The 12,178-nt window shown below is 45.6% G+C and overlaps 1 protein-coding gene across 1 annotated transcript in view; it reads right to left on the bottom strand.

Annotated features, from left to right (window-relative positions):
* Positions 1-12,178, bottom strand: part of LOC112216494 (ribosomal protein S6 kinase alpha-3-like) — a 31,005-nt gene that overhangs the window by 8,007 nt on the left and 10,820 nt on the right. Inside the window, exons 3-4 of the mRNA XM_042298886.1 lie at positions 1,944-2,060; positions 1,547-1,628 (exon numbers count right to left, since the gene is read on the bottom strand). Coding sequence (XP_042154820.1) covers positions 1,547-1,628; positions 1,944-2,060 — 199 coding nt within the window. The remainder of the gene's footprint in view (positions 1-1,546; positions 1,629-1,943; positions 2,061-12,178) is intronic.

Below are 12,178 nucleotides of genomic sequence, written 5' to 3'. Positions count from 1 at the left end.
GAGAGAGAGAGAAAATAAATACCTCACTTGCTTTGGCAATGTTAACACGTTTCCCATGCCAATAAAGCCCCTTGAATTGAATTGAATTGAATTGAGAGAGCGCACTACATTGCTGCCTGCCATAAGTTGAGGGACAGTGTCTGACAGACCAATCAACCTGCACATGTACTCTACTGTATGCTTATTGTTATTGTTGAATGTATGGTTATGTACAATAGCAATATGTACATTGTTACGTCATGCCAATAAAGCGAATTGAATTGAATTGAGAGAGACAGAGACACACAGAGAGAGGAGAGAGAGAGATAGAGAGACAGAGACACAGCGAGAGAGACAGAGAGAGAGAGAGAAAGAGAGACAGAGACACAGAGTGAGAGAGACACAGAGAGAGAGAGAGAGAGAGAGAGAGAGAGAGAGAGAGAGAGAGAGATAGAGATACAGAGAGAGAGACAGAGACACAGAGAGAGAGAGAGACAGAGATAGAGAGACAGAGACACAGCGAGAGAGACAGAGAGAGAGAGAGAAAGAGAGACAGAGACACAGAGTGAGAGAGACAGAGACACACAGAGAGAGAGAGAGGGAGTGAGAGAGAGAAGTAGCTGAATCCCTCCACTGTAGGTGAATATGTGGTGTGTGTACAGTCTGTAGCCAGCAGATGGTGATGGTGCTCTCTCTGAGATAAAAGTCCTCTCACACACATGGCTTTCGTGTATATTACGCAGGATGACGAGACATTGTATTCCAATAGAGGGGGAGACCCAGGCCTAGAGGTTCATGGGGTTTGTGACTTTTAGGGAGGGGCTGGCTGACCTCAAACTTCAAATGAAAGGTGGAACTTTTCACCACTCCAACGCCCAACCGTTCGGCTTGCCATTCTAATGTGAAGCCCTGATAGTTCGTCACACTGACATGATTTCAGGAGAGCAGAGTTGATTTTCTCTGCTCTGAAAACACCTCTCCTCTACCTCCCTTCTCTCTGTCCAACTCACCAGTCGTCCTCTCTCCACCTCCCCACTCTCTGTTCGACTCACCAGCCGTCCTCTCTCTCTCCTCCTCTCTCTACCGCCCCACTCTCTGTCCGACTCATCAGCCATCATCTCTCTCTCCTCCTCTCTCTACCTCCTCTCTCTCTGTCCAACTCACCAGCCGTTTTCTGTCTCCTCCTCTCTCTCTGTCCAACTCACCAGCCGTCCTCTCTCCTCCTCTCTCTACCTCCTCTCTCTCTGTCCAACTCACCAGCTGTTTTCTGTCTCCTCCTCTCTCTCTGTCCAACTCACCAGCCGTCCTCTCTCCTCCTCTCTCTACCTCCTCTCTCTCTGTCCAACTCACCAGCCGTTTTCTGTCTCCTCCTCTCTCTCTGTCCAACTCACCACCCGTCCTCTCTCCTCCTCTCTCTACCTCCCCTCTCTCTGTCCAACTCACCAGCCGTCCTCTCTCCTCCTCTCTCTGTCCCCCCTTCTCCATCTTTCTTTCTCTCCCCTCCCATCTACCTCTCCATCCCTCCTTTATTTATCCTTCTCCACCTCCCTCTCTCTCCATCCCCTACCTTTCAGTGTGGCTTTCTTCAGAACCTTCATGGCGTAGAGCTGTCCTGTATCTGGACCTGTAGTCTTCTTGACCAGGAACACCTATATATATATATATATATATACACACACACACACACACACACACACACACACACACACACACAAGATAACATTTATTATACAGTGGTTTTGTGTGCATGGCAATCAGCAACGGGGAAAAAAAGGTGAAAGATGAATGACAAACACATCAACGCACACGCACAGACACACACACAATCGTTAATTCATAAAGATGACACGGTGTGAAGGGGCCTTACCATGTGGTTGTTATAGCAACTCTCTGTCATTAGGATAACTAATGGAGACATCAGTGGAAGATGAGAAATCAAACGCTGATGACACACACACACACACCTTTCCGAAGGAGCCTTGTCCTAGGACCTTGCGGAGCTCGAACTGTCGAGGGTCACCCTTCTCTGACCCCTCCTTGGTATGGTTGGTGATGTTGATCTCATTGACAGTCTCGTCCTCCTGTTGGACAGATACACACAGGTTACACACACACAACACTCCAAATTAAACTTCCACACACACTAAACCAACCACGGACAGTTAACCAAGCAGTTGCCATGGTGCCACCCCCAATCCTCCTGATACCTCCCAGTGACTAATGACTTCTCACTGTGTGTGTGTGTGTGTGTGTGTGTCTCTCCATCACTCATTCTAGCTCCTCTTCATCTCTCTCAGGGTTTTGCTCTGTCCTTCTCTCCACCTCTCTCTTTCTCCCTGAAAGCGAGAGAGAGTGTGAGAGAGAGAGAGAGAGAGAGAGAGGGGAGGAAGAGGAGGAAGAGTGACACACCAACAGTAGGAAAGAGATGTGATATCACTTTCCACCTATCCCTCTCCCTCCAACTCCGCTCCACCCCCCCCTGTTTCACAGCTCATGTCATCAAAGCCCAAATATGGAATTTCACACTTATGTATGCAAATGTGTACACATCACCAGACCTCACGAACAGGATGGAGCTCATATACAGCCAAACGTTTTTACAACACTCATATGAACATTTTCAACATACATTATGTACATTATAGCATACACCTAGTGTACAAAACATTAGGAACGCCTTCCTAATATTGAGTTGCACCGCCTTTTGCCCTCAGAACAGACTCAATTCGTTGGGGCATGGACTCCACAAGGATATCGAAAGCACTCACCTTCTGAATGGCACTCATACCCAATCCATGTCTGAATTGTCTCGACGCTTTAAAATGTTTTTTAACCGGTCTCCTCCCCTTCATCTACACTGATTGAAGTGGATTTAACAAGTGACATTAATAAGGGGTCAGAGATTTCACCTGGATTCACCTGGTCAGTCTATGCCATGGATAGAGCAGGTTTTCCTAATGTTTTGTGCACACAGTGTATGTAGTATGTATATTATAGCACCCTTATGGACTTCCGTATAGACCTTGTCATATACTGAACATAGATATACATCATGCTAGTGTAGCAGAGTTTACGTGATGAGTATCAGTGCCATCCGGATGTGTGGTAGGGGAGTTTCAGTTGGACACATAGAGGTCTGGACACACACTGTGTTGAGATATTTCCGTCTGTTTGAAGTGTGTGTGTCTGTGTGTGAGTGAGTGAGTGAGTGAGTGAGTGAGTGAGTGAGTGAGTGAGTGAGTGAGTGAGTGAGTGAGTGAATGAATGAGTGAATGAATGAGTGTGTGAATCACACCGCAGATGGAGGATCAGAGAGAGGCGACAGGTTGCTCATGTAGCACCTCTTAATCACAGGATAAAAATGTACAGCTCAAATCAAATGAACTGAATACAACAGGTGTAGACTTTACCATGAAATGCTAACTTACGATCCCTTTCCCAACAATACAGAGTTAAAAACAAAGAAACATTTACTAAATAAAAAAAGGAAATTGTAACACAAAATAACAATAATGGGACTATATACAAGGAGCACTGGTACTGAGTCCATGTGCAGAGTTAGAGGTTATTGAGGTAATATGTACATGTAGGTATGGGAAAAAAGTGACTAGGCAATCAGGATATTTAATAAAAAGAGTAGCAGCAGTGTATGTGAAGAGTGAGAAAGTGTGTCAACAAAATGTGTGTTTGTGGCATCAATATGCATTTGTGTGTGTGAGCGTATGTAGTGCTTTTTCATGCTTTTATACAAAGACTGCAGCCAACACAGGGCAATGTCCCCAATCACTGCCCTGGGGCATTGGGATATATTGATTTTTTGGGGGGGACAAGAGGAAAGAGTGCCTCCTACTGGCCCTCCAACATCACTTCTAGTAGCATCTGGTCTCCCATCCAGGGACTGACCAGGACCAACCCTGCTTAGCTTCTGTGTGTGTGTGTGTGTGTGTGTGTGTGTGTGTGTGTGTGTGTGTGTGTGTGTGTGTGTGTGTGTGTGTGTGTGTGTGTGTGTGTGTGTGTGTGTGTGTGTGTGTGTGTGTGTGTGTGTGTGTGTGTGTGTGTGCGCGCGCAAGCAAGAGCAAGTAAATCAATGCTCTGCATATGCACCTGGTAATCCATTTGGTCCTGCGACCTTGTGAATGTTCAGGTCTTACTCACATCGGCATGATCACACAGTTGTCCGGAACAGCTGGTGCTTTCATGCATGGTTTTGTGTTGCTTCGAAGCGAGCATAGAAGGCATTGAGCTCGTCTGGTAGGCTTGTGTCACTGGGCAGCTCGCGGCTGAGTTTCCCTTTGTAGACAAGGTCCAAAAGGCTCTATCCCCAAGCCATATGAATGCTGAACAATTAATTAAATGGTCACCCAGACTATTTACATTGACACACCCCACCCTTTGTTTATACGCTGCTGCTACTCGCTGTTTATTATCTATGCATAGTCACTTTACCCCTACTTACATGTACAAATTACCTCGACTAACCTGTGCCCCTGCACATTGACTCGGTACCGGTACCCCCTGTATTTAGCCTCATTACTTTTTATTTAAAAAATTACTTTCCTAACTCTATTTCTTGAACTGTAGTGTTGGTTAAGGGCTTGTATGTAAGTAAGCATTTCACAGTGTATTCGGCACATGTGACAAATACAATTTGATTTGTAATCTGTGATAGTTTGCAAGCCCTGCCACATCCAACGAGCTTCAGAGCCGGTGTAGTAGGAGTCCATCTTGGTCCTGTATTGACGCTTTGCCTGTTTGATGGTTTGAGGGCATAGCAGGATTTCTTATAAGCGTCCGGATTAGTGTCCCGCTCCTTGAAAGCTGCAGCTCCAGCCTTTAGCTCAGTGTGGATGTTGCCTGTAATCCATGGCTTCTGGTTGAGATATCTACATACAGTCACTGTGGGGAAGACGACGTCGATGCACTTATTAATGAAGCCGTTGACTGATGTGGTATACTCCTCAATGCCATCGGATGAATCCCGAAACATATTCCAGTCTGTGCTAGCTAAACAGTCCTGTACCTTAGCATCCGCTTCATCTGACCACTTCCCTATTGAATGTGTCACTGGTACTTCCTGTTTGAATTTTTGCTTGTAAGCAGGAATCAGGAAGATAGTTATGGTCAGATTTTCCAAATGGAGGGCGAGGGAGAGCTTTCTATGTGTTTCTGTGTGTGGAGTAATGGTGCGCTAGAGTTTTGTATGTGTTTCTGTGTGTGGAGTAATGGTGAACTAGAGTTGTATGTGTTTCTGTGTGTGGAGTAATGGTGAACTAGAGTTTAGTATGTGTTTCTGTGTGTGGAGTAATGGTGAACTAGAGTTTAGTATGTGTTTCTGTGTGTGGAGTAATGGTGAACTAGAGTTGTATGTGCTTCTGTGTGTGGAGTAATGGTGAACTAGAGTTTAGTATGTGTTTCTGTGTGTGGAGTAATGGTGAACTAGAGTTTAGTATGTGTTTCTGTGTGTGGAGTAATGGTGAACTAGAGTTTTATATGTATTTCTGTGTGTGGAGTAATGGTGCGCTAGAGTTTTGTATGTGTTTCTGTGTGTGGAGTAATGGTGAACTAGAGTTGTATGTGTTTCTGTGTGTGGAGTAATGGTGAACTAGAGTTTAGTATGTGTTTCTGTGTGTGGAGTAATGGTGAACTAGAGTTTTGTATGTGTTTCTGTGTGTGGAGTAATGGTGAACTAGAGTTGTATGTGTTTCTGTGTGTGGAGTAATGGTGAACTAGAGTTTTGTATGTGTTTCTGTGTGTGGAGTAATGGTGAACTAGAGTTTTGTATGTGTTTCTGTGTGTGGAGTTGGTGAACTAGAGTTTTGTATGTGTTTCTGTGTGTGAAGTAATGGTGAACTAGAGTTTTGTATGTGTTTCTGTGTGTTTTTTCACCTCTAGTTGCAAAGGTGATTTTAGTTTTCCTGCAATAAAATCACCGGCCACTAGGAGCGCTGCATCTAGGTCAGCAACACCAGTGCTCAACACAGACAGACAGAAAAACAGACAGACAGACAGACACACACACACACACACACACACACACACACACAACCCCTCTCCTCTTCTACAACCACAACACACCATTACTGTTTAATACCACCACAAACTGTGTGTGTGTGTGTGTGTGTGCGTGCGTGCGTGCGTGCGTGCGTGTGCATAGAGAAAGTCTATTACAGCCTTCCAAGATCACTATAACTCAATCCCACTGTGGCTGCATAGGCCTATTCATTTAATGACATTAATTCAGCTAATGAAGTGATGAGATCTAATCAAGCATCATTGTAAGGAACAGAAGCTGGTAGACGAGATCAGAGAGAAAGAACTACACAGAGAACAGCAGCATCACAAACACAAATTACAATTTTAGCTGGAATGTTCTCTATCTTCCATGGAATATTCTACAGCCAATTCTGAAAGCCACACACATACACAAACACACAAATACACACATAGTACAGAGGCAAGTTTTAGTCCTTGTCAGCTTTAGGACAGATAGTGGTAACATGACACACACACTCCAGGATAGCGTTACTGTACCCGCACACACAGTCCTGTACTTACAGCCCCCTGGGTTTCGGAACACCCGCATCCTGCCCTGGTAAACAAACCCCAGTCCCGCTCCTTCCCGGTAAAGTTTCCGGTGCAGTTCCTGGTAAGGTCTCCGGTAAAGTTTTGGATCAGTAGACATCCTAGGGCCTTGAGTCTGCTAGTCAGAACACCCAGAGACACACACACTGCTTTGGCCTCACTCATACCTAATCACACACTGTCCTTCAGACAGCTATGCACTGGATGTGTGTGTGTGTAAGACAGAGGTAGAGTGGGTGAAAATAAGAGTGAAGAAGAGGGAGCATGTTGGAGTGTATGTGAGGGAGGTGTGTGTGTGTGACTCAGTCAGGGGGAACACCAGATATCCAAACTGGGATCCCCCCTAAACCCCTCTGTAACCTCCTACCCTTAGCTTCCATCATGTGATCTGGAGATTCCCATGAAACACACACACACCACACACACACACACACACACCATACACGTGAACCAATGCCTGACTACCACGTACCGCAAAGAATGCACACACACGTGTCTCAGAATATGACAGCGTAGAAGGGATTACAGGCAGCTGTTGTGCAAGGCCTATCACCTTCCCCATGAGTGCAACCTCACTAATTGTCCCCACACAACAAGAACAATAAGTCCCGGGGTTCCTCTGGGGGGACAGACCTCTACAACTAAACAGCTCAGTCTGAGACAGTCTAACCTACTAGTTCTAAACCACACTTTCTTCCCTTGAACAGTGAGACTAGCGAAGATATTAAATACATTACTGTACTGAATACAGTGTGTAGAAGAATAGACTGATAAGTAGTACTACAATATTACTACAATAGTACTACAAAAGTACTAGAGCATTAACAGCTCTGGAGCTGGTCTTTCTGTATTAAACCTCCATGGGTGCGTGTGTCTGTGTGTGTGTGTGTCTGTGTGTGCGTGTGTCTGTGTGTGCGTGTGTCTGTGTGTGCGTGTGTCTGTGTGTGCGTGTGTCTGTGTGTGCGTTCATACGTGCAGTATGCAGTATTAGGCTCTAAGTCTCTGTGTGGCAGTGGCTTCCATGGACTGTGAGAGAGGAATTCCAGGCAATCTGTGTCCCTAAACCACTTATGCAACCAAACTAACAGTGCACATACAAGCGAGGACACACACACACACAAACACACTCACACACACACAGAGGGCTGATTGATGCGCATACTTGGGCCTAGGTTAGCAGAACATAACACATCCACTAGGCTAGGCCTTAGGACACCGTCTCATAACACACACACACACTGTCCTTTGGTAACTGGTCATGAGGCGCTCTACAGACAGTGATAGGTTAACTAACAACCAATCAGAAAGGCGGCGAGAAAGTGAGAGAGATTATTAAGTATTGATGATGAGGAGCAGAGAGAGGATAGGGCAGCATAATTTATTCAGGAACTAAATTTATCTGAATTAGAATTCAATCTCTGCCTGCTTGGCCCCCTTCTATTCTGTCTGAGTGGAGACTCCACCATGTTCAATACACCTTCTATTCTGTCTGAGTGGAGACTCCACCATGTTCAATACACCTTCTATTCTGACTGAGTGGAGACTCCACCATGTTCAATATAGCTTCTATTCTGACTGAGTGGAGACTCCACCATGTTCAATATAGCTTCTATTCTGTCTGAGTGGAGACTCCACCATGTTCAATATAGCTTCTATTCTGTCTGAGTGGAGACTCCACCATGTTCAATACACCTTCTATTCTGACTGAGTGGAGACTCCACCGTGTTCAATATAGCTTCTATTCTGTCTGAGTAGAGACTCCACCGTGTTCAATATAGCTTCTATTCTGTCTGAGTGGAGACTCCACCGTGTTCAATATAGCTTCTATTCTGACTGAGTGGAGACTCCACCGTGTTCAATACACCTTCTATTCTGACTGAGTGGAGACTCCACCATGTTCAATACACCTTCTATTCTGTCTGAGTAGAAACTCCACCGTGTTCAATATAGCTTCTATTCTGTCTGAGTGGAGACTCCACCGTGTTCAATACACCTTCTATTCTGTCTGAGTGGAGACTCCACCGTGTTCAATACACCTTCTATTCTGACTGAGTGGAGACTCCACCATGTTCAATACACCTTTTATTCACAGATCTGTGCAAGAAATTGAACATAGAATTTAACACATAAGTTATCCAGCAGGACAGAGAGAGAGAAAATACAGAGAGAGAGTGTGATAAAGAAATAGACTGAGTGAGAGTGACAGAAGGAGAGAGAGACAGAGAGGTAGAGAGTGAGAGCAAGAGAAAGAAAGAAAAGAGGGGGAACCCCACAGTGCAGTGATCTACACTGGCTCTATTGTTCTTAGTCTTGTCAGTCTGATCTCTCTCTCTCTCTCTCTCTCTCTCTCTCTCTCTCTCTCTCTCACTTTGTCTGTCTGTCTGTCTGTCTGTCTGTCTGTCTGTCTGTCTGTCTCTCTCTCTCGCTCTGTCTGTCTCTGTCTCTCTGTCTCTGTCTGTCTGTCTCTCTCGGTCTCTCTGTCTGTCTGTCTCTCTCGCTCTGTCTGTCTGTCTCTCTGTCTCTGTCTGTCTGTCTCTCTGTCTCTCTCGGTCTCTCTTGTTAGAGAAATCTCACCGCTTCATCTGTTGCCAACAGCGCTTCTTAGGTCAGAGCCTCGTAATTATATCACACACACACACACAAATACACACATACACACATGCCTTTGTCTTAACATAGAATAAGAATGTTTGCCCTCACCCAAAGAAAGAGACACTGAATGTGATTGCTTGGGAAACTAACACAGTCAGTATGGGAAAGCAAACGCTAACCGTGTGTGTATGTGTGTTTGCGTGTTTGCGTGTGCGTATTGTCAGAGCCCTACCCATATATGGTTGTGTCTGATCCAAGACAAAAGCATCTTCAGCATTGTCCTCATATCACACACACACATCCACAAACGACGACGGAGAGAAACACATACCCAAGCATTCACAGGCCACTGAGTTGAAGAATGGACAGAGAGAGGAACTCATAGGAGTCTAAACACACACACACACAGGAGGAAGGTCTGCCCAGGAAGAGCCTACAGCTGCTGGTCACCGTGGTGATTAGAGCATGTCCTGTCCTTGCTCCCCTGGCAACCACATCTGCACAGGAACACACACATCATTCCTCAGAGGGTTTCCACTACCTCACACAAACACACCCACACCCACACAGACACACCCACACAGACACAGACACACCCACACAGACACACGAACATACGGCGTTCCAATAGATAAACATAAAATCCTACACAACGCCCATGAAGATACTCAAAATATATAAATGGTCTGTAAACTGTATACTGTATGTAAACTGTATGTTTCACTAGCACAGACTGTAATATGTTCATCGACAAATTCATCCCCCACAGTGACCATACGTACATATCCAAACCAGAAGCCATGGATTACAGGCAACATCCGCACTGAGTGAAAGGCTAGAGCTGCCGCTTTTAAGGAGCTGGACACTAATCCGGATGCTTATAATAAATCCTGCCACGACCTACGGCAAGCCATCAAACTGGCAAAGCATCAATACAGGACTAAGATCTAATCTTACTACGCTCGTCAGATGTGGCAGGGCTTGCAACTATTGTATTTGCTCCAGCAGGTATATTTCACTGGTCATCCCCAAAGCCAACTCCTCCTTTGGCGGCTTTCCTTCCAGTTCTCTGCTGCCAATGACTGGAACGAATTGCAAAAATCACTGAAGCTGGAGTCTTATATCTCCCTCACTAACTTTATGCATCAGCTGATGAGCAGCTTACCTATCACTGTACCTGTACATAGCCCAACTGTAAATATTCCACCCAACCACCTCATCCCTATATTGTTATTTATTTTTTTGCTCCTTTGCACCCCAGTATCTCTGCTTGCACATTCATCTTCTGCACATCTATCACTCCCGTGTTTAATTGCTAAATTGTAATTATTTTGCCGCTATGACCTATTTATTGCCTTACCTCCCTAATCTTACTACATTTGCACACACTGTATATAGACTTTTCTATTGTGTTATTGACTGTACATTTGTTTATTCCATGTGTAACTCCATGTGTTGTTTGTGTCACACTGCTTTGCTTTATCTTGGCCAGGTCGCAGTTGTAAATGAGAACTTGTTCTCAACTGGCCTATCTGGTTAAATAAAGGTGAAATAAATACACTTAAAAAATACGGATTACAAAGGGAAACCCAGCCGCGAGCTGCCCAATGACGCAAGCCTACCAGGCAAGCTAAATGCCTTCCATGCTCGCTTTGAGGCAAGCAACACTGAACCGTGCATGAGAGCACCAGCTGTTCCGGATGACTGTGTGATCACGCTCTCCGTAGATGATTTGAGTAAGACCTTTAAACACTTTAACATTCACAATGCTACAGTGCCAGACAAATTACCAGGACGCGTACTCAGAGCATGCGCTGACCAGCTGGCAAGTGTCTTCACTGACATTTTCAACATCTCCCTGACCCAGTCTGTAATACCTACATGTTTCAAGCAGACCACCATAGTCCCTGTGTCCAAGAACGCCAGGTAACTTTTCTAAATGGCTATCGCCCTGTAGCACTCACATCTGTAGCCATGAAATGCTTTGAAATGCTGGTCATGGCTCACATCAAAAACATCATCCCGGACACCCTGGACCCACCCCAATTTGCATACTGCCTCAACAGATCCACAGATGATGCAATCTCTATTGCACTCCACACTGTCCTCTCCCACCTTGACAAGAGGAACACCTATATGAGAAGGCTGTTCATTGACTACAGCTCAGCGTTCAACACCATAGTCCCCTCCAAGCTCATCACTAAGCTAAGGACCCTGGGACTAAACACCCCCCTCTGCAACTGGATCCTGGACTTCATGACTGGCCACCCCCAGGTGGTGAGGAAAGGCAACAACACATCTGCCACGCTGACCCTTGACACAGTGGCCCCGCAGGGGTGCATGCTTAGTCCCCTCCTGTACGCCCTGTTCAACCATGACTGCGTGGCTTTTCACAACTCCAACACCATCATTAAGTATGCTGGTGACACGACAGTGGTAGGCCTGATCACTGACGATGATAAGACAGCCTTTAGGGAGGAGGTCAGGGACCTGGCATTGTGATGCAATGACATCTTCCTCAATGTCAGCAGGACAAAGGTCAAGAGCTTCAAGTTCTTCGGTGTCCACATCACTAAGGATCTATCATGGTCCACACACACCAACAGAGTCATGAAGAGGGCACGACAACGCCTCTTCCCCTTCAGAAGGCTGAAAAGATTTGGCATGGGCCCTCAGATCCTCAAAAAGTTATACTGCTGCACCATTGAGAGCATCTTGACTGGCTGCATCACCACTTGGTATGACAGCTGCTTGGCATCTGACCGCAAGGCGCTGCAGAGGGTAATGCGTAAGGCCCAGTACATGACTGGGGCCGATCTCTCTGCAATCCAGGACTTCGATACCAGGTGGTGTCAGAGGAAGACGCTAAAAATGGTTGAATACTCCAACCACTCAAGTCATAGACTGTTCTCTCTGCTAACGCATGGCAAGTCTGGAACCAACAGGATCCTGAACAGCTTCTACCACCAAGCCATTAGACTGCTAAATAGTTCGTTAAATAGTTAATCAAATAGCTACCCGGACT

The sequence above is a fragment of the Oncorhynchus tshawytscha genome, linkage group LG16, assembly GCF_018296145.1.
Source record: "Oncorhynchus tshawytscha isolate Ot180627B linkage group LG16, Otsh_v2.0, whole genome shotgun sequence".
NCBI lineage: Eukaryota > Metazoa > Chordata > Actinopteri > Salmoniformes > Salmonidae > Oncorhynchus > Oncorhynchus tshawytscha.
Note: the sequence above shows the minus strand (reverse complement) of the source record. Positions and strands in the feature narration are given on the sequence as shown.